A 20,940-nucleotide genomic window follows, 5' to 3' on the forward strand; every position below is an offset into this window, starting at 1 on the left:
AAAAATAAAATTTGACTATTATTTCTTACAGGATGAATATGTGGTAATGCACCAACATTCAATATTTAGTAGCCTCTGTAGGGCAAAGTCTGCATAACCCCTTTGTAGGTACAACATGAAAATGCCACTGGGGCTGTGGTGCAATTCCTCAATGTTTCGGAAGCTGAAGTCTTTTCCCAGTTATTTCTGTAGCAAAACCATACCAAGCATCAGACGCTGGAAAGACGAGAACCCTGGTCAGGAACTTAAAGCTGTCATTTTCATAGGCAAAATATTGTACTCAAATATTTAATTCACATTTCAGAAGAAATTCCCTGAAGTTCTACAGACAGAAACAGGTTACGGGTCATGAATGTCTTAAATTTATCACAACCCAAAACTGCTGTGGAAATAAACAGCCTCACCCCTCCATCACCACTCAATTCTTCTGCATGGCCCCACACAGACCCAGCCTGGATTTCTGTATGCTGCTGACAACTACTGCACCAAAAAAATAAAATAAAAACTAAGCAGCCAGCCAGATCAAACTCTGCTTGTGGTTCACCATGTGACTCCACAAACATATGGGGTGAGAGATAGAGCAGCCAACTGAAGGAGGTGACACTCCTGCTCCCAGAACAGCACCAATCTAAAGTCCTTGTCAAATTGCAGCCCAACCTATCTGTGCACCCTGCTGACCTGTTACTCCACTGGGTCTCTTCATGTTACAAAGCTGCACTTCTATTTTCCCTGTCAAACAAATGAAGCTCTAAGACAGGCAACTTTTCTTTAATAGTCGTAAAAATCAAACAAACAAATAAAATCAAGTCTTCATAGAATTCCTTTTGTATGGGCTATAATCTCCAAATTGAACATTTTCTTTTGCTTTGCTTCTAATTACAAAAGCATCTATTAATGTCTCTGTACACCTTAGGTTAAGCAAGTGTAGCATGTAAAAGGAGCTTAGGCACGAAATTGTGAGCTTAACCTAAAAATTGCTGTAAACTGTAAACCTAAACTTAGCTGCAAGTATCCCAAACGCCTGGGTAAGATTTTCAAGACCAGACTTGCCAAAAACAAGTTGGTGAATTCTGTGCTCCTAAATCATGCAAGAAATCTGTGAAAAAGCTCATTTCTTTCTGAGTATTTGCTTCAAATACTGAAACTATATTTATTTTTAAATGCTGCAATTTGAGCATCCATACATTCCAATTTAGGTGCTGCTCCCATATCATGTGACACACCAAGTATGAGCCCTACTCCTCTCCGTTTGCAGACAGCATTAGTTCTGTACATGAGAGTCTCCCTCCTCTGTAACACAGTTCTAAAGCCTCTCCACTGACAGTGGGCTCTTACTGTTTCAGAGGAAATCCATTATTACAAGCAGTTAACACATTATACCTGAGCCCAGTTACACCGAATGTAAAGACAGTAATTCATCTGTATGACAGTTTCTAAAATAGGAGAAACAAAGGTAAATTGCTGGAATTAAACCATACCACAAATGCCAAATGGCCCCTAGTGACCCATCTTCAAGTCTTTTGTTCTCAGCAATCAGTAAGAAAAATCCCCAAGCTAGGACCTCCCAGACCAGAGTTAAGCTGCACACGAAGCATTTTTCCTCACTCTGTCTCCCCTCCAATTGGAGAACTACCCAGCCAGCCTCAGGTTCACGACACGCGTATCTGGTTTCATTGTAAATTCCTCAGAGGGAAATTCAGTGTTAGAAGTCACTGAAAAACTGATTTGTAATTTTCAGAGCAAGTGAGTACTTGATTAAATTGATTTATGTTCTCCAATTGATCAGAAACAGGTATTTGCATTTCTTTCTAAAAGTAAAAGAAAATATTAAAAGCACTACTAGAAGCAGCTTCCTGGCTTTAACTTATACACAAGATACTCACAGCAGATTAAAAAAATAAACAAAACAGAAAAACAAACACACACACACACACTGCCCCCCAATTCTCAGGAGCAGCCCTGCCACGCAGTACCTTTCCTCACAGAAATGGTTTTAAGCTTTGTTTTACACAATATGAACTATAATCTCATGCATTTAATGCAAGTATTCCAGGCCTATTCTAAAGCAAGTAAGCACAGCTGCCTACATTTGGTAAGCATGAACTGTCACTTGGCACATCTAAAAATAGTACTGCTAGCATCCGTGCCTTACATGCAGAACTCATCCAATTACATTTTGCTTTTAAAGCAAGTGCCGTGATAGGTTTATCACTGTAATTTTTTAAATTTTTTTTGGAAGTATTTTCTTTCTTTCACAGACGTTTAATTTAAAACTGAACAATTCATATTATTTTTTCATGGCAAAAAAACAAGTGGTCTAATTATTTAACCTGATAATCCTCTTTTAAAAGAAACCTGAACCACGTAACCCTCTCTTTTTTTAGAAAGAGAAATTAAAAGCCTCGAGATCTACAAGCCAGTTTAACTCACATCTACCAAAGAAAACCAAGAAAAAGGGACTAACCCATTTTGGCATCCATCTTGAGTGTGCCTGCCTGCACCCAGCCCTTGCCCAGCTGACTACCCAGCGCCTTTTCACTTCCTGCGAGGGCACGGGGAGGTCGGCAGATATACGCAGCCGCCTCGCCAGCCGAAACCTGGCCGCCCCGCCAATGGCTGCCCCTGCCCTAAGTCCTTGGAACGCAGCTGCGGAGCGAGAGTCGCCTTCACAATGAACAACTGCTCTCTATCCAGCATTGAGCCACGAACACAAAAAGGGTCTCAGCGCCAAAGAAAGGCTGTTTGTGTAAAGGGAGAAGGAAGGTTAAAAAAAGGCAAACAGTGTACGATTTACAAACATTGTATGGACCACGGCCATTACACTAGAGCCTTTCTGTAATCTGAAAGGTAAGCAGAAATTCTGTATATTCTTCAGATAATAGTAAAAATAGTGCAGAAGCACAAGTGAGAGCCTTTTCTGGGTCAATTTAAGAACAGCCAGCCTTGTACTAACACAGAAATGTAACAGAAGTGTTGAGAAGGGGCAGCTTTCAAATGCATCTGAAGTGCACCGTGACAACTGTCACCATAGCACCATACAAGCTGCCACAAAGAAAATTAACCCTAGACCGGCAAAAAACAGTACATGACCACAAACAGGCAAATGGCTGTTCATTTCTGTTTAGAGAGGCATTTTCCAGTTATGCTAACTAAATCTCACACTTACACCTGACAGTGATCTTCAGGGCTTCCACTGATCTTTTATGCAGAGTATTGAGCAGGCAAGATCTGACCCTGCAGTTTCACTTTCAAAGCCTGGTCAAGCCTGCAGCCTCAGCTGGAGATGTACCAACCCCACAGAAAAGCCACCAACTCATCAAGTGGTCAACGTCTGCCAAGCACAAACACCATTCGTAGGCTGGAGTTCGAAATTTTCAAGATTTCTGTCACCAGAACAACCATTTAAAAATCACAGTTAGCATCCGAAGCAGTTACAGACTGGGCCACAAAATTCAAGCCTCCTTTTACCCTGATCAGAGGTGTTGGAAGCCAGTTTGGTCCTTAACTGCCTTGCTGTAAGCCAGTAACAACAAAACAATCTCACACTGGTGAAACGGGGTAGATGTAGCACAACGGCACGTGGGGCCAAGCACGTGGAGCTGACTTAACCAACAGAGCTCTCCCTGTCCTAAGGACAATCATTACAAAGGAGCAGCACATCCACTGGGACTGACAAGCTCATCTAACTGGATCCCAAAGGCCAGAAAACAAGTCTGCATCACACACATTTCAAACCTGGCACATCTGCCCCACAATCCCTAGCAAGAAAAAGTGACACAGATTTCACAAAGTACATGCTACAATGAAAACTAAGTCGTCATCCCCCCCAATGCAAATACTATCTAACAATTATTAACGAGCCAAAGCAGTATTTTTATTTCATTTCTACTGAATCATATACTGGTGCATGTGTGCACGATGTATGAACTGGGAAAATCATTCATTCCAAAGCCCCAATTACTCACAATAAAAAATTTAAAAAGCTCAACAGCCGCACAAGCCTATGCAACCTTTTCCACCATTTAATTAATCTGAACCAGAATTCAGATTGATTTTCAGCACATTAATAAAAAAACAATTATCTGGGGACAGCCTGGGAGTATAGCTGTGGTGTTCATCCTACCATTAGCATGATTCACTCATTAAAACCCGACAATTCATTGAAACAATTGAAAATTAAGTAAATAAATGTTACATTTTAGTACCAATCACTCCATGGGAGCCTGTCTTTAGAAGTGCTAAATATAGAAGTCGTGCGATCCCCAGGGTAAACCTGTTTCATCCTGCCTATCTAGATGATCAATACCACAGATTGTACTATGTTCACTATGCTGGGTAACTACTATGGCTGTAGCACAAGAAACACAGATACCAAAATGATGTTTAGGATCCTATTAATTATAAAGTAGTGCTTTAGCTGGGAGGTCTAACTATGAACCATACTTTTGGCTCTTCTCTGGTTTTAGATTTGATTTTTTTTTTTTAAGGCTATTTTTTAGCATGGAAAGAAGCATGTTGCAATATTTGCTTCTATATTTATTTTGGGGCGAGATGAACAGTGTGTAATCAGTCCCTGAACTCTAACCGTCATTTTCTATGCCACTGGAGCCTGACCTAATGAAGGAAGATCACATGAAACAAGGCATCTTCATCTCATTATAAACAAATGCTATCAGAAACCACACTAACCCAGGCTTCAAGATCAGTTGCAAAAGGAGAGGAACCAGACTCTTCTGCTTCCCCAGAAAACCACCTTCTTACTCTGCTTCCATTTTCTTTTAGACTTTATCTCTACAAGTTAAATTATAATTAAACCTCAAGGCAGCAGGGACTTCCCTGGAGGGAGAAACAGGCACGAAACCAGCTTCCTCCACCTAAAGGGATACCACTATGTAAAAACAAAAGGGGGGGGGGGGGGTGGGGGGTGGGGAGAAGAATTTAAAACACTGCTTGAAGCAGTTATACCAGCACAAAATATGCGCGTACGACAGGTTCAGGTTTGCTTGTTCATTTGATGACAGTTCCATTACACGCTAGTCACGTCTGCATTTTGCAAAGAACCCCACATCACTGGCCTCCACGCAGCTGTAACAGCACAGCTTGCACTGGTTAGCCTATTCCCCCAGTGTGCCACACAGGTGTGGCTCCTGATGGGCAAGCCATTACTTCTAAACCAAGACAGACGCCATTATCCCCAAGGCCTCAAACTCTAGGCTCAGAAATGGCTGCTTTCAGTGACTGCGAGGGACAGACCACCACCGACTTGGGTTATAAAGGAAAACCTGAAAATTGGGCCTGAATACCCAAAGGTAACTTGCCTTTCAATTCTTACAAAAACCTCCTGATCTCACCCCTTTTTCTTTCCCTCTTTTTCTTGTTTTCTTTTTTTCCAACCCCAAGAATTTCAGGCCTGACATATAGAGTGCTGAACATTTAAACCACTTACATATCAAGAACGTACTACTAAACACTGCAGAATATTTTTTCCTAGTATTTTGCAGCCCTTCCATTAAAGATTAGAACTACTACGAACTTATTTTGCAGGGGCAAAGCTCCGTCCCCTGCAGGGCTTTTTTGCCACATATTTAGGTTCTGATATTCTACAGATTCTAGACAGCTGGCCATTTTGTCCAAGTGGAAAAATCACAGATATTGCACAACAGTTACAAAAAAAAAAAGGAAAACTTTACAAGTACAATCACCAAGCACGACAGGGCCCTTTAAGAAGATATTGAAGTATCCAGAGATGATTAAAATTTTTTTAAAGCTTGTCTTGTTGATAAAAGTTTGATGATTACGTATTCAAGTAAGGCTTAAACTCTTACACACTGAGCACTAATGATCCACAGAGATTTACACTGGTGATCTCCCATTGGTGGTTACAGGAACAAAGGTCAGAACCACCCTAATTTAAGGTTAGCTACTTATTTACATAAAACAATTTGATATGATGGCTGTAAATTCTGAAAAAATCAGACACGGTTCTACCTAGAATCCAACAGAATTATGAAAAATCCAAAGCAAACGTGATTAAGGGTAGAATCCAAACATGCTGTGCCAAACAGAAGGAAAAAAAAAAAAGACACACCACCCTGCTGTAGGCTGCATGCGATTTCTCCTCACAAGATTGTTAAACTACATAAACTGCAGACACTACATTTTTTTGAGTTAATGCTTAGTATCGTTAGATTATTAATCTAGGAATTTTAAAGGAACATCAACTGAATTTGGACTATACTGGTATTTGTGCAGTGCATACCAAAACAAGCTGTTCTTTAATATGCTCTGTAAGACTGAAAAAGATCTGCAGTGCCACACAAGCTATTTCACTGACATAAATAATTTATTCTTCTGCATCGCTCATATTTATCCAGTTTAACCTCCACCTTTTACCACTTCACTTACGGTACAAATAGATCTTACATCTTCAGATACATTTCACCATCAAATACATGCTACAAACACCATTTGCTAAAAACAACCCACAGCATCTTTAGCTTTTTTTTTTAAAAAAAAAAGGAGAAAAAAGGTGAAAGAACAAATACCCTTATCCTTCCAACCGCTCGGCTGACTGTCCATCTCTCCACAGACGCTCTGCCCTCCAGCTGTGATTATCAATTATGCATACCAGGAGGACAGCTGCAAGAGAAGAAACCTGCAGCCCAGGATGGGAAACATGGGCTCCCCCGCAGCGCCTGCAGTCTGCACTGCACTGGTGCTGCAGGAGGCCGGTCAGCTGACGGCGCGGGGTGTGGAGCACGGCTGACGCAGTGCGAGCTGCAACCAGGCGGCGGCTGCCCCGCCACCGACCGGAACGCCGGCCCCGCCGCGCCGCGCCGCCATTTGCTGCCTGCGGCTGGCCACCGGGGCCGGCAGGGCGCCAGGCGGGGCACGGGACCGCCGGCACCGGGGAGCCCGCTTCTCCCTGCGGAGCGGCGCCAGCGCACGGCACGGCGGGGCAGGGCACCCGAGGGCAGCGCAGCAAGGCGCGGCACAGGCTGACAAAAGCCCAACTGCCCTCAGCAGCTTTCCACAGCGGCGTGGGGCTGGAAGGAGTCGCCAGGCCAGCGTTAAACACGTTGCTTCTCAAACAAGGGTTAAAACACATTTGCAAACCTCCCAGATACGTGTCTTCCCTTCATTTCTTCAAGTAACTGTCTGACTGTCCAGAAGATGAACAGAGACATCTTTGTAGCACACCTCGCCCTTTAAAAAAAGGCTTGACAGAAAACAGGACACATTCTGTGCCTGTAACAAAAGCAAGAGGCTCATGGAGAACACGGACCGTCTTTCTGCTGGTATCTTTAGTCCTTATGAACTGCTCAGCCGTTACTTACTCATCTTAACAGAGGCTTGAGAAGAATCTAGCCCTCTACCGAATTGCTACTTCCTAATATCCTAATTCCAAACACCTTCCCTTTTTATTTTACATCAGCATCCTATGCTGTCAGCTACAGATCCGTCAATTAAATATTCCCTTCATTTAAATAAAAACAAGAACCTGCAAGTTTACACTACTAACATACAGAAAATAACGTAAAGAAAATATTGTACAGATGTGAGACAAGCTCAAAATCTGAAAGAGAAGAGCAGCTGTGACAGCTATGTCATCATTCTGTTTTCCATCCCTGCTGAAAAGAAAACAGGACTAGTCTTCTAGTTCGGAGTCTCTTTTTAAGATCTGAGACTCACAATAAAATGCTAAATACTCCCCAGCACTGCTCCAAAGCCTCTTAAAAATTTGATTCACCACCTTCTAAAGGACTAGAAAAGGGCATTCACACATTTCCACAAAAGTACTGTAGACCAACTGGGATGGAGATCCTGACTCAGTCCTTAAACAGACAAGTTTTACTTTTCTTTAGAACAAACCATTTTACATAGAGAAACATCACCACAAAGTTACCTGAAAGCCCTTCAATTGTTACATATATGTAAGGCCTCCTTTGACAGGAATTTCAACAGGGAAAGCAGAACGCATACTATAGGAGGGAAATAGGAGTATATATTCAAACATCATAGCGCAAGAAAACCTGGAAAGTACAAAATGCATCTGAAAATCTGCTTCTTTGAGCTGAAATTCTTACGGTGAACTAGAAACCCCCGAGAGCTGTGATTCTCCCCCCACGTTTGTCTGGATGACTGCATGGTCACTGTCAAAAACTTGATGCTTTCAGAAGGGTCGTTCCACTAATTATCAAATTTCTAAAGATACCAAATGAAAGCCTCTTCATTTCTTCTTCGTATTCTTTATATTACATACTTAAAATAGTACATTTATGCAACGCACTCCTGAACAGACAATTTGTTGTAGCCACACATGCAGCCACAGCACATTTGCAGCAGCCAGATGATGGACAAACAGGCAGCCGAGCCGTGGGAGCAGCTGCGTCACCAGTCCCTATGCTCCCACCTCCAACGAGCCATAACTCCTTCCACAGGAGCTTCTCCCTGCCCTCAAGATCCTCCTGTTTACTCTTTGCATACTCAATGTTCACCCTTACCACTCCAGGCAAGTGATACCTAAAATGAAGTCTGTACCCCTCTGTACCCACAGCTCTTCTTTCAGGCAAGATACACCCACGTAACCCTATTCCACTGAGCATCGGCACTGCCAGCAAACTTGCGTATAAGTTTTCTTGTTCCATTAGAGAAATGGCATCCCTGTTTCTACCCCAACATTTAAACAAAAACTATCCAACCAACAGGCTACTTACAAGATGGTATTATCAAGTCACCCAGACAACTAAAACAGACACAATCAATTCTAAACACATTCTTCTACTGAACGCACCGACGTTCAAAGAGGCTGCACACTTGCAGGGCGAGTACTTCACTCACTACACAGACATTAAATCACCCTGAGCAGATGGCCTTACAACAGCATTTTCACAGTGAAGAGTGTTCCTGACTTCCCACAGGAGGGCATTTTGGAAGACTACCTAATTCTACTCTCGCCCAAAGCCTTACTCAGTGCTGGACGTCTATCTCTGCTTCTGGGGAAGTTGATAACTTACCACAAACGCTACATTTTCTCCATAATTCTGCCACTCCGCAAGTAACTTCCCAAAGGCCTTGCTCTGTTGGTGGCCTTAGCTATACAAGTCTTGACAGGGGTGGCATGAGAGCTCTAATGAAATATAGCAAGTCTTTCCTTCAGACAAATTTCATAGAAGGTTGGTTGGGGGTTTTTTCCCCGCATTCCTCCTACTCTGCAAATTCTCCACCCTGGAACAGAAGTCTCTATTTATCGCTATTTACCTGGTAGCATAAAACAAGACCTGAACATTCAAAGAATCTAAGAATACAATCAGATGAAATTAAATCAAGGTTTTATGTTGATCTCAATGATATTTTACAAATAATCTGCTCCTGAAAGAAACTCCAGAGGCATTCCAAAGTGTTTTTCCAAGCAGTGAAAAATAACAAACCAAACCAAACACTTCCCATCTGCTGAATGGCTCTGTTTAACTAACTACAAATATGGGAACTAACAGAAATTAATCAAATAGGTACCATGATGGCATAAGGCACTATTTCTACCTCCTTTTAAGCTTTGCATAACTGCAGTGACCTGGTTTGATGTTACAGAATCGCAGGAACTATTTCATTTCTACCCCACAATCCAAGAGTAAAAAGAAAAGCTTCATCATTAGTACCACTCAGCCACCCTCAAAGCTCATTTCCCACTGGGACCTCACCTTTGAATTTCCCCCCTCAATAAAATCCAAGAAATGTAAGATATTAGCAATTACCTGCATTTCTGTCATCCAATTACAGAGTGCCCTGTAGCATATATGAAAAATGAGATCTGCAAACCCATGAGATTTAATCAAACATGAATGTCTACAGAGCCTGATGTTCAAAACCACCATGCAACAGTGTCCTGTGAAACCGCTGCCTTCAGAGTAAAGATCTCAATGCCGTTTCAAATACTGTTGTAATGCTCAACACTAATGTACCAAGAGATTTAAACTGCCAATGTGATTATGTTCTGGTACGCAACTTGCTGTCACAGTCAGAGATTTAGATTTGGGGGGGATGTTCTACAATATACTTTGTGTAATTCGATAATATAAAATCCTCCACATCCTACCGATCAAAGACAAGGCTTATGGAAAGCATGGGTTTCTAGCCTGTTTGGGAGAATTATCGATCTCTCATAAGTAAATAAGGGGTTATCCGTGAAGGAAGCCTGTGCAACAACAGAAGGGCCAGGATACGTAATACATGTATTTAGTTTTCAACCCTAAGAACATTAAAGCCAGTTCTAACCGTTCTGAGTGTCTCAAAAGCGCGGCTGCAGCCCTGTGGCAGGCCGTGCCGGAGCTGCAGCCCGTTGGCAGGCACTAGATGGCACCGCAGCCCGCTGCTCTGCCCTCGCCGGGACCGCCCGGCCCCGCTGCGCCCTCCCGCGGGCGCGCACCCACCGGCACGGCCCCCCCGGGGACGGGGCTGCCCCGGCTGCCGCACGGCTCGGCGGCATCTCAGCCGTCGGGAAACATCCACTCTGAAGGCACCTCTTCACAGGCGGTGTTCTTACGGGGATCAGAAATGGGTGTTTTGAAGGGCTGGTGAGAGCGAAGCAGCAGGATTATCTGCTAGGAAGCCAGATACAGCACGTACTGAAAAACTGAAGGGGAAAAAACAAAAACAAAAAAAAAACAACACTGTACCCACAACAGTAGGAACTGCTGGTGTTGCAGGGTGTATTTACTCTTGAAATTGTTGTTCTTACAAGGAGAGAGGTTTCTCTATAGTTAACTGCGGTTCTGAATTTGTTTCGGTTTGGTTTTTTGTTTGTTTTTTTTTTTAAATCTGTGCAGCTACGAAGTGTACAAGGTCCCTGTGGTCTGACGTCATTAAAAAATAAAACAGGTTACCCAAGGGTGTGCCACGCAGCATTAAACGAACCTCATTCTGCCCAGGAGGCTGTTCAAAGCTTTACATTTGCTTTACTGGAGTGGTGGAGTTCTTAAAAAAAACCCCAACAAAACAAACAAACAAAAAAAACCCCCAAACAAACAAACCTGCAACCCTTTTAGAGTTTCTGTTGGCTCCCTTGCAGTCCACTGGGACCGTTGGAAGTTACACCTTCAGGTACATGTAGACAGGTTGATATTTAGGTTAAAAAAATAGCACTGTTAAGTAAGTGTTCAAGAACCTTAATTTAAGTGCACCAGTAAGGCAGTTCAGATTAATGTTTTAACAAGCATCAGTCATACAATCATGCCAACTGATTTCCAGAAGTCTTGAGGCACAGTAAAAATCTATTTCAGTTTCACTGATAGGAAGACAGAAGAAAAACCCCACGCAATAAAGGCAGTCTCAGAAGGCCAAACACATGCACAGATCCACTTCTTGGCCTTGTGATGAATTATGCCTCTTTTCTGACATTGTGGAACACTAGTGTATGTGTTAGTTCTTTGATGCTACTTTGAAATTGTGCTTAAGCAGTGTGGTATTAAAAGCAGACCATGGATTTTGTTCACGGCTTGTCATTAGACTCTTCGGGCAGGTCTCAGAAGTGCAGTTCTGTATTCTATAATACAGTAGAAGCAAGCAAAAAAAAAGTAAACAGCACAGATGGGGGGGGCGACCTAGAAAAAAATGGACCATGATTTTGAATTAGTATTCTCATCTATTTAGCTTTAAAGAAAGTGTTCTTCCAGAGCAAAGCAGGAAAAAAAAATTTTTCTTCACAGCACCCCAAGAAGTAAAATTGCAACTGCTTTACAGAGTGAGCACGACACAGACTGCAGACAGCTCCCCAGTCTCTCACACACCCAGCCCAGCACAGTGCCTGGCCCAGCTTGCGCCACCCAACACCAGCGCTGGCCAGATGCATGCCCTGGCCCAGCACTGTGCCACTAGATGGGAGAACGAAGACACCGTTCAACTCTATGGCAAATGGCTTTATGTGCAGCTTCTCGGGCAGTTTCCCATAGCCAGGAGAGCAGCAGCTGTGTCCTTGTCAGACCCAAAGCAAGAGTCTTTCTTCCCAAGGCAGCAATTTGTCACCCCCAGCCTGCTACTCCATGCAATGATTAAAGACACCTCTGCAAAGGCTTCCTGTTAAAAGAACTAACAAAAAAGCTAGTATACCAAGTGTAATTTTTTTTAAAGTAGTCTGATCTCTGAACAATTAACCCCTTGACATGAAGCGTATATACACAGCGGCTGCTCTCTAGACTGTACTATATGCTGGTAGTCTCAGCGCAAGGAGAGAAGTCTTCACAGAACACACACACAGTATTTTAACAGTGCAAATATCACTGAAATTTCATCACAAGGGAAAAGGGAAACTCTCTCCTTTGTGCCTACCTGTGTGCATAGAAGAGGCAAGACAAAAGTAATTGCAACCATCATGCAAAGTTAAACATAAAATCTACATCTTCTACCTTATTTTCAAAACCCTATTTCAGTTGCACCAACACCCTGATGTTCCCCTCAATGTACACGTGTTATTCCCTTCCAAAACACATTTGATGTAGATGACATACATGAGGAATGGAGTGTTTTATGAACTGTAGACTGCAGCTACTGCACAACTACTGCTCAGTCAAACTAACATTGGTTTTCTGTTTAGAACAGAGTAATTGTGCTTTCTGCAGTAGCTGTTCTTTTTGCGGGATTGCTTCTGGTGCAAGACTTTGGTAGCTGCAGAGTGCTGCAATATCAAAAAGAGAAGTACTCCTCTAGTCTACAAAGAGTCGGAATTTCATGAGGCTTTCAGTTTAGAGAACAGAATGCAACACAACAAAGATCTTATCCTTCCTTCAACTTCCTGCTACTTTAACTACACATTACCTGAAGAAAGATTAACTACACTGAAGTGCAAGCACCACCTGGAAAAATGGAAATGAATATCTGTGCTCTGTATAAACCAATTTTAATGTTTGCAGGATACTCCTTAATGGCCACTTTCCTAGTAACCTGAACACTAAGCTACCTCACATGCACTATTTCTTTTAAACCACCAGCCTTGATCTAATGCAAGCTGCAAGTCGCATGAGGGGAGATGTGCAGGTTCTCTTCCAGATTCCGGACACATACAGCAGCGGCAAGGGTTTTTTCCTGAGTTTCAGAGTCGTATGTCTGAACCATGTACAAAAAGAAAGAAATGCCCCTTCAAATCATGTACACACACAGCAGACTGAAACACCATCCTTGGCTTCCTATCACATATTAACAGCAAGTTTGGAAAGCCACCTAATGCCCAGCCTGTAGACAACCACGGAAGAGCTTGCAGTGAGTAGTGACCTGCAGGAGAACTGAAGGAGAAAACTGGAGACAGTGAGTCCAACCCTGATGAACAGAAAAAAAAAAGTACTAAAGCAATCAGAATATTGAAAAGGTAAAAGGGCAGGCACTAATGTTTTCTGTTACCCTCGGCCTACATAAAGACGTTTACAGAAAGTGACTTAAAAAGAGTAAGTCATGACATGCTTAAGTTTAGCTAAAGAATTATGCAGATTAGTCAACTGCAAAACAGCATACACAGATTACCTGAAGATTTATTCAGCTTTGCTGAAAATACAGCAGTAGGTTTTTCCTTTTCTTTAACAGAAGCAGCTTCTTGCTCAGCTTCCTTCTCAAAAACTTCTGGTTTTACTACACTGACTATCTCTTTTTCAGCAGACAAAGGTGAGATATCTGTTGCCGGTAAGGACATCATGGATACTTCAGGCACTTTTCTATCCACAGCCTCCAAGGACTTTTTCAAGGCATTAGTATCTTCATCAGTTTTTACTTCTACATTCTTTATAGACAGATCACAGGGTAGCTCTGGGCAAGGCAACTGCCTCTTCTCACCTTTGATCTCCTTACTGATCTCTTCACTTTCACCTTTGTGCATTATTACTTCTCTGTCAGTAGCTTCTGCCACAAACTCAGGAGCAGTTTTAGGATGAGCTAGCATCACAAAGTCTTCTTCCACCGGGACCGGGGAAGACTCCATGGGTGAGAGCACTTTGTCGTCTCCTGATTTTGGTTCCGTAGCAACAGATACATCAGCTGAATAAGCCATAGCATTCAGCTCTTCCATTTGAAGAGGAATCTTCTCTGCCTTGGCTATTTTTGTAGGTGTTGGCTCAGATAGCAGAGTGGTAACAATTTTGGAAGAGTCCAGTTCAGGTTGGAAAGACTCCAGATAAGGCTTGCCTGTGGCAACTACTGAATCCACCAGTCGTTCCTCATGTTCATCAGTTACAATATTCTCAGTTGATGTACTTTTTAAGATGAGAGATGAATCTTCGCTCACTTTCTCAGTAAAGTCAGGTATCACCTGACTACTAAACAAGTCAGATTTTCCAAACTGTGAAGACAGTTTTTCAACAAGTTCCTTGTGTTCAGGCACATCCTGAGAAATGCATTCTGTTATCTGTGTCTTTGAATAATCTGTAAAGGCTGGAGAAGCAGATTCACCAGAGACTTTTGTTTCCTTAATTAAGTCACATGCAATAGATATATACGGAGTCTCTGTATCTTCAGGACTAGTGCTACTCTCATGATCAAGTTTTTTGAATGCTAATGCTTCTTTTGCTTCTTGGGCCTGTATCAGTGGTACATTCACTGCCTCTTGGTATAAGGGAGCTTTTTCAGTCTCTTCTTTTACATTCTCATAATTAACAGCAGGAATAAATGTTTCTAATGGGGAAGCTTCGAGCTGCACAGCAGATGCTTCTGCACCAGCAGCCCCAGTGCTCAATGGGGCTTCCATGACAATATCTGGCAATATTGGTGATGGAGCAGCTTCTGACCCTTCAAATGAGGGACAGAGTTGTGTCACAGGTTTCAGAGTCTCTTGTACTGACTCAGAGGTTTGAACTAAATCAATCTTTGTTTCGTAAGCAAGTTTTGTACATGCCACATCATGCATTTCACTTTCATACGCTTCTTGTACTAGATCAGGAGTAAGACCTTCAGGCATATTTGCTGCAGTGTCAGATGGCACTGTTGATATACTCTCTCTTTTAGCATAGTCAGTTTCATGGCCTTCCTGCTTGCCAACTGCTTGAGTGCTAAAATCACCTTGTTCTGTGCTCATCTGAGCTTTCATTTCTGCAATTTTTTTCTCATCATCAGTTCTATTTTCTGAAGTATCTTCCTCTAGTGAAGAAAGAGATTTGACTTTGCTGCCATCGGGACTTACGGATGATTCAAATTTAGTACAAGTAATGTAAGTCTGTGAAGGTTCTTTTACAGCTTCTGGGGTACTTGGGAAAGAGCGATCCTCAGTGCTGCCTTCACTCTCTCTTTCATAATCCTTCTGCACATTCATCTTATCTACACCGTATCTCTCATCTAAACTGCTGTCTAGTTTGGCATCTATCTTGTTTCCAAAGTCTTCTCTCACGCTGCTCAGTCCATGACTAGCAACTTTTACTTCCCATATTGGCTCAAATGGTTTGAAGTCTGCATATTCTTCCCTCTTAAGAGGGTCTTCTTTCAATATCCCTTTTTCACCATAATCACCACCTCGGTATTTGTCTTTGCTGTAAAAGAGATCTTCCTCGTTTTTCTCAAACAAATCTTGAGGGGTTTCTGGAGAGAGTTTCAGCTGCTCTGCAGGCATTTTCTGCAAATTAGGTAATTCTTTAGGGCCCTCTAGCTGCGTTTCTTCTTTAGCTTGAGATAAAATGGCTGCTTCTGCTTTAGCAAATGGGTGTTCTGAGCATTTAATTTCTGAAATGTCTTTTTCATTTCCCTCTGCAAGAAATGGATTTCTTGCATTTTCCATAGTTTCTTTATAAGCCTCACTTGCATTTTCTCTGTAAATGCCTCTTGCAGGTAATCCATCTGAGAGTGTATCAAAGGCTGCGTGCTCTTTAAAGGGATCAGCTGAGATAGGAGAGAAGGAGGGAAGAGAAGGAGCAGTATCAAGCGGGACTGCAGTAAAATCCTCTTGACCAAGCGACTTAGTGCTACCTGGCTGCTCCTGCAAGTCCATAACTTTTTCTGTGACCGTGGACAGAAAGGAAAGTTAGAGAATGCAAGTGCTCTTAAAGTCAATGCAAACTTTCAGACAGGTTCACGTGATGTTAGCTATTAAGAGGTTCTTCCAAGTTCTATCATAAATACTATTAGCCATTAAAACAAAGTATCTGTTACAGTACACTATCTATTCGACCTCTTCTAGCAGAGAAGTATGCAAGAGGCTACAGAAGCAGCAACTTTATGCAGCGCAAAGATCACAGTAAAGCTGAAGATGCCAGACAAGTACAGAGCATCCAAGTACAGCAGGCAATATTAACAAAGTGAGAGGGAGGGTGGGGTGGCAAGGTGAGACAGAGAGAGGGTATGTGTGTATGCTTGTGCATAAATATATGCACAAACGTGCATGCCAGTAAGAAGCCTTTTTTGACACTTTTTTTTTAAATGGGAACTTGGCGGACAGTGTAGCTAACAAAATCCACTAAATACTACAGGTACAAATATTACTTATATGAAATACTGCAGAAAGTTACTGTGGATTAAATCTTTCTGCTAAATCAGTAAAGCAACTATGCTTTGATGTGTTAACCTGTTAATAGTATCAACTTCTCTCCTACATCAAGGGTCCAAGAATTCACAGATGGCTGTAGCTTGTTTATAAAACAGTTTACCATGTAAAGAATGAATGCATATTAAAATCTTGAACAGATCAACTGAAAAGTCAGAACTGAAAAATGTGATAGAGGCTATATTCTTGGACCCATGCTTACTTGTAGTAAAGGCACGCTAATTAGAAAGGGTTAATGAGATCAGATCAGAAATGCAGGATGTATTCAAAGGTGAGCAGAAAGAACTTGCCTGCAGAGGAGTGCATCAGAGGCGCAGATGTAGCAGGAAGAGCAAAAAGGGTCTCATCTGAAAAACAAACAAATAACCTCAGCAGAAATAAAGGCTAGGTTGAAGAGGGGAGAAAGCACGCAAGTAGTCAGTTCCCAGTAAATCAAAACAGATCCATAGCCAACATCTACACCCGCAGAGAATCGCAGAACTAGATAGAAGCCAGGTAATTTGGGAGACACAATCCTCAGATTTCTCTATTTACAATGCGATCTTTACTGAGGCAACTGGGGGATTTCCACCCTCCAAGCCAGAGTTGCTACTCTAATTCTCAAAAAGTCCACACACTACTGAGCAGCTACAGTGTCTCTAGCACCAGTAAAAAACCACCCGCCATTGACAATGACACACTGTCCTTAATCATCTCACTTTGTCAGAGGGTCTTCTAATGGCAGATAACTCTGTGTGAGAACAGCAGCGATAAGGAGACTCAACCAAAAGTTGTGAAAAGTTAAAATGACTAAAGTAAGCTTTGAAACAAACAGAGCACAGATCAGGCATGCTGATACTGATCAAACTGATTACAGTAAATGACTGTACTATTTGCTTTATATTTACCTTTATTGGGGGTTTTTTTGCATTACAATATAGAGAAGCTTCCAAGTGAAGGCATTATTTTTAAAACCACCTTTGCGTATTTTGCTTTGCTGAATTTATTTTAACCCTAATATTTCACATGACAATCCTATCTCTCCAATTTCCATGCAAAGAACTAAGTCAATATACGGAAGGACTTCCTTCTCCTAAGCTGAGAAAGTCACCCTCCTTCACTAATGCACCATGGTAAGAAGCCAGACATTCTCAGAGTTTCATAGTGCACATTACCTGAAGTAAAAGCGTACAACTACAACGTTTTACTAAGCTGTAGGAAGCATTTAATGAAAACTCACTCTAGAAGCAGCAACACCAGCCATCATTAGGAACCAGGCGAATCAAAACCAGTCCTTGTCTGGATTTCTGTGTCAGCAGCAGTATTCTTTCCAGGCCCACCATGGCCTGTTGGCATTGCGTGAATGTAAAAATAGTAACATTTGGGTAAATACATTTCATTCTGAAGAGTGCATAAAGTTTCCAGATTAAGGCTGTTAAAGAATATTTGCAATTTGCATCAATTGTATTAAGAAGTGTGCAAAATTAAAGTATTTCAATTATATTTTGAATTTCCAGTACAGACATCAAGAATCTTTAGTTTTGCTATTTGCCTGAACAAAATCAAGCACTTAAAAGTTAAGAACTTCTTTTTTTTAAAAAAAAAAAAAAAAAAAAGAAAAATAGAAGCAGTTGATTTTAAAAGACGAAGGACCAAAAAGTAAGAAATATGGAAGACCCAGCAGCACACATAATAATCCAGTAAAGCAAGGTATTAAGGTAATTTTTGTTTTGGCATTGAACCATGACTTACTGCAAAAGCAACACCACTTCAAGACACTCACGATCTGTCTGGCTTACTCAAGTTAATCCCACAAGCAGTTTTCCAAAAATCAAGTCTCCTCACAACCCATATTTCCTGTCACAATATACAGTCCATTTTGTTTTGCAGAACATTGTGATCTTCAAGGGATGTTTATAATCCACAAAACACGACAGGATTTAAAAGAACAGAGTAATAAAGTTGGAGTGTAGGAGTCAGTATTTAGAAGCTTCCACAACCCGTCGGGCCAAAGGGATTTCTGTTCAGTTTTCTAGAAATTACATTTTCCTATTAAGGACCACACAGAGAAACCTCAATTCCAAATTTAGAACGCATTAAAGCAGTGTTACAGTTCAGTGATGGGAAAAGCTTCTAAGGACGAAAACCACACTCGAGGACAACTGATCAATATGTGACACTAAGTCACAGAACTGCAATGTACGCTGCTAAGTACCACTGTATGCCCTTTATTTCAGGAGATGCTTGACTTCGCGTACCCTGGCTCACTGGGACCTCTTCTGCAAGCAGACTGCTCACAAGGGGCCCTCCGCTCCATCAGACAAGTTAGCAAGTCACCTTGTTTGGAGAGTGAAACAAGGGGCTTCAGTGAGAGTGCAGCTTGGGACTAATCAGTCCAGAGAGCTGCTCTGCCTTCCTCAAAATGGAGCTTTTAGCAGTAATATCAGAGGTTTTTCTTCAGTTTCTAGGATGCCTGGTACATCAAGGGTTACTGATGAGCTTTAGATTTTAGGCTAGCAAGCCTTAGGGTTTGCACCAAGCAGCAGCACACTCTCCTCTCAACATTATGCCTAGATAGACCAAGCAAGCAACATCTCCTGACCACAAATGTAGAACTGTGTCTTGGAGTCCAGTGGGTGCCGATCCTGCTGAATATACCTAATCACTGGTTGATTAAATGGAGTAGCAGTGTCCTCGTACTCCATGCTTAAGCCAGTGTCAACCTATCACCTCATCTCTTACCCGCCTGTGGCACAGGGGAGCACTGCGCACACATACCAGGTCCAAAGCCTCAAGGGACTGTGATGTGGCAATTCACCAGGAAGCTGGTTACAGAGACTACTCCTCAGCCTGTACCTTCCCTGAAACCACACGCTCTCACCTCCTCTGGGCCATGCCAGAGCAGCATAACTTTTATTTGCTGGAAGGGGTCTACGCTTTGGAGCGGAGGAGAGAGGAGAAAAAGGAGGATGGACTGGATGAGTCCAGATTATGAAGCATGAAGACAGAGACCCCCTGACAGCCCAACAGAAAAGGATCTCACAGGGAAATCAAGAACAAGTCAATGAAGTGGAGGTGCTGAAAATGTAGAAATAAAAGAAGGGAAAAGAAAGAAAAGAGTCCACTGGGATTAGGAGGCAAAAAGGAAAATTCACAAGTCCCTGAAGATGCAGTACACTTGGTGTCCAAAGACCAGCTGCAATCTATCAAAAATTCTAGACTTAAAATCTTTTGAATACTTCCGAACCCCAGAGAGAGGGGTTTCAGGGTCTGGTGAGGAACAGCAGTTTTAGGAGCACGGGCACTGATTTTTCAGTACTCCATTAAGACAGTACAATGCAGAAACTCCTTCTCAGGTTTGGCCTCCATTTACTCAACACAGAAACATACAATAGCTGTGCCAGCCGCTGAATTCCCCAGTTCTCTTAATGGAAAGATATTATGCCCACACCCAATCTTTATTTTCCACACGTAGCTGAGTGTGAAAAGCTATTACATAAAAGCAGTATTTCCTAACCAGCCAAGGAGAACCACCCCCTCTCCCTCCACCCACATCAGAATGGCATTTTTTTCCCTGCTGAAAGGAAGAAGATACAAGGACTTTTTCCTGCTGTGGGCCCTGTATAACCCCTCCAGGCAAGACAGGAGAACAAAGTAGGACGTCTACAACTCCCACACCAGCAAATTGATTGATTGCTAATTGAAACTATCATTCTCTTCAGATTGTGATTCAAATGACATGGTGAAAGGAATGGTGTTTTTTCCAGCAATGACATTTGCACTGAAGAATCCTTACCTCCAGTGTTGAAGGTAGAAGACTTTGAGAAACAGAACCCTGCAGGTGCTTTGGTAGACAAGAGGGGAAAAACCAGCATCTATCAGACTGTCACCTGGCATACAGCAAGACTGCCCAGGCTCAGAGGCTACCCCAAGGAGCATGCAAGCTGCATCAGCCAACACCTGCAGAACACTCTGGAGAACCAGCTGCCTCTTCCCAGCCATCGCTCAAGTGGTAGCACTGGTAACAGCTGACAACAAACATAGTAAGTTTTGTAATAAAGTACTATGTTTAGTGGAATAACTTCATTTGCAAGAGAAGCACGAGGAGTATAGATCACTAAGGGTGTCTTTGCCTATCTGCATATCAACAACAAGAAATTCGGTGTTTGAAACAAAGTAGCACACTACTACTAGTACACAGTAAAAAAAATGCAGAATATATCAAGCTCTAAGCAAGATTTTAAGTTAAAGATGCATATTCAAAACTCCTTTCTTGACCTACAAATTGGGCCTTCGCTACAGCAGAGCTTCACCCAAAGATATAAAGAAAATCTAAGTCAAGTCTTCAGTTTGTACAAATCATTAAAAAAGTCAATTCAGTAAGATGAACTACTCAATTATTGTTTCCATCAGAAGACATCTTCTTTCATGAAATACATAAGAGTGAGACCTCAAAA

The 20,940-nt window shown here is 42.1% G+C and overlaps 1 protein-coding gene across 4 annotated transcripts in view; it reads right to left on the reverse strand.

Moving 5' to 3' along the window:
- Window positions 1-20,940, reverse strand: part of RTN4 (reticulon 4) — a 57,153-nt gene that overhangs the window by 13,868 nt on the left and 22,345 nt on the right. Inside the window, exons 5-6 of one of the 4 annotated variants that reach the window (XM_086482274.1) lie at window positions 16,795-16,851; window positions 13,510-15,960 (exon numbers count right to left, since the gene is read on the reverse strand). The exons of 1 other annotated variant lie outside the window; for it this stretch is intronic. In XM_086482274.1, the coding sequence (XP_086338400.1) occupies window positions 13,510-15,960; window positions 16,795-16,851 (2,508 nt within the window). Of the gene's footprint in view, window positions 1-2,464; window positions 2,497-6,545; window positions 6,733-13,509; window positions 15,961-16,794; window positions 16,852-20,940 lie in introns of those variants that run through there. 2 more of the 4 variants (XM_009955775.2, XM_009955776.2) reach the window with 2 other exon arrangements.

The sequence above is a fragment of the Leptosomus discolor genome, chromosome 2 (assembly GCF_034619465.1).
Source record: "Leptosomus discolor isolate bLepDis1 chromosome 2, bLepDis1.hap2, whole genome shotgun sequence".
NCBI lineage: Eukaryota > Metazoa > Chordata > Aves > Leptosomiformes > Leptosomidae > Leptosomus > Leptosomus discolor.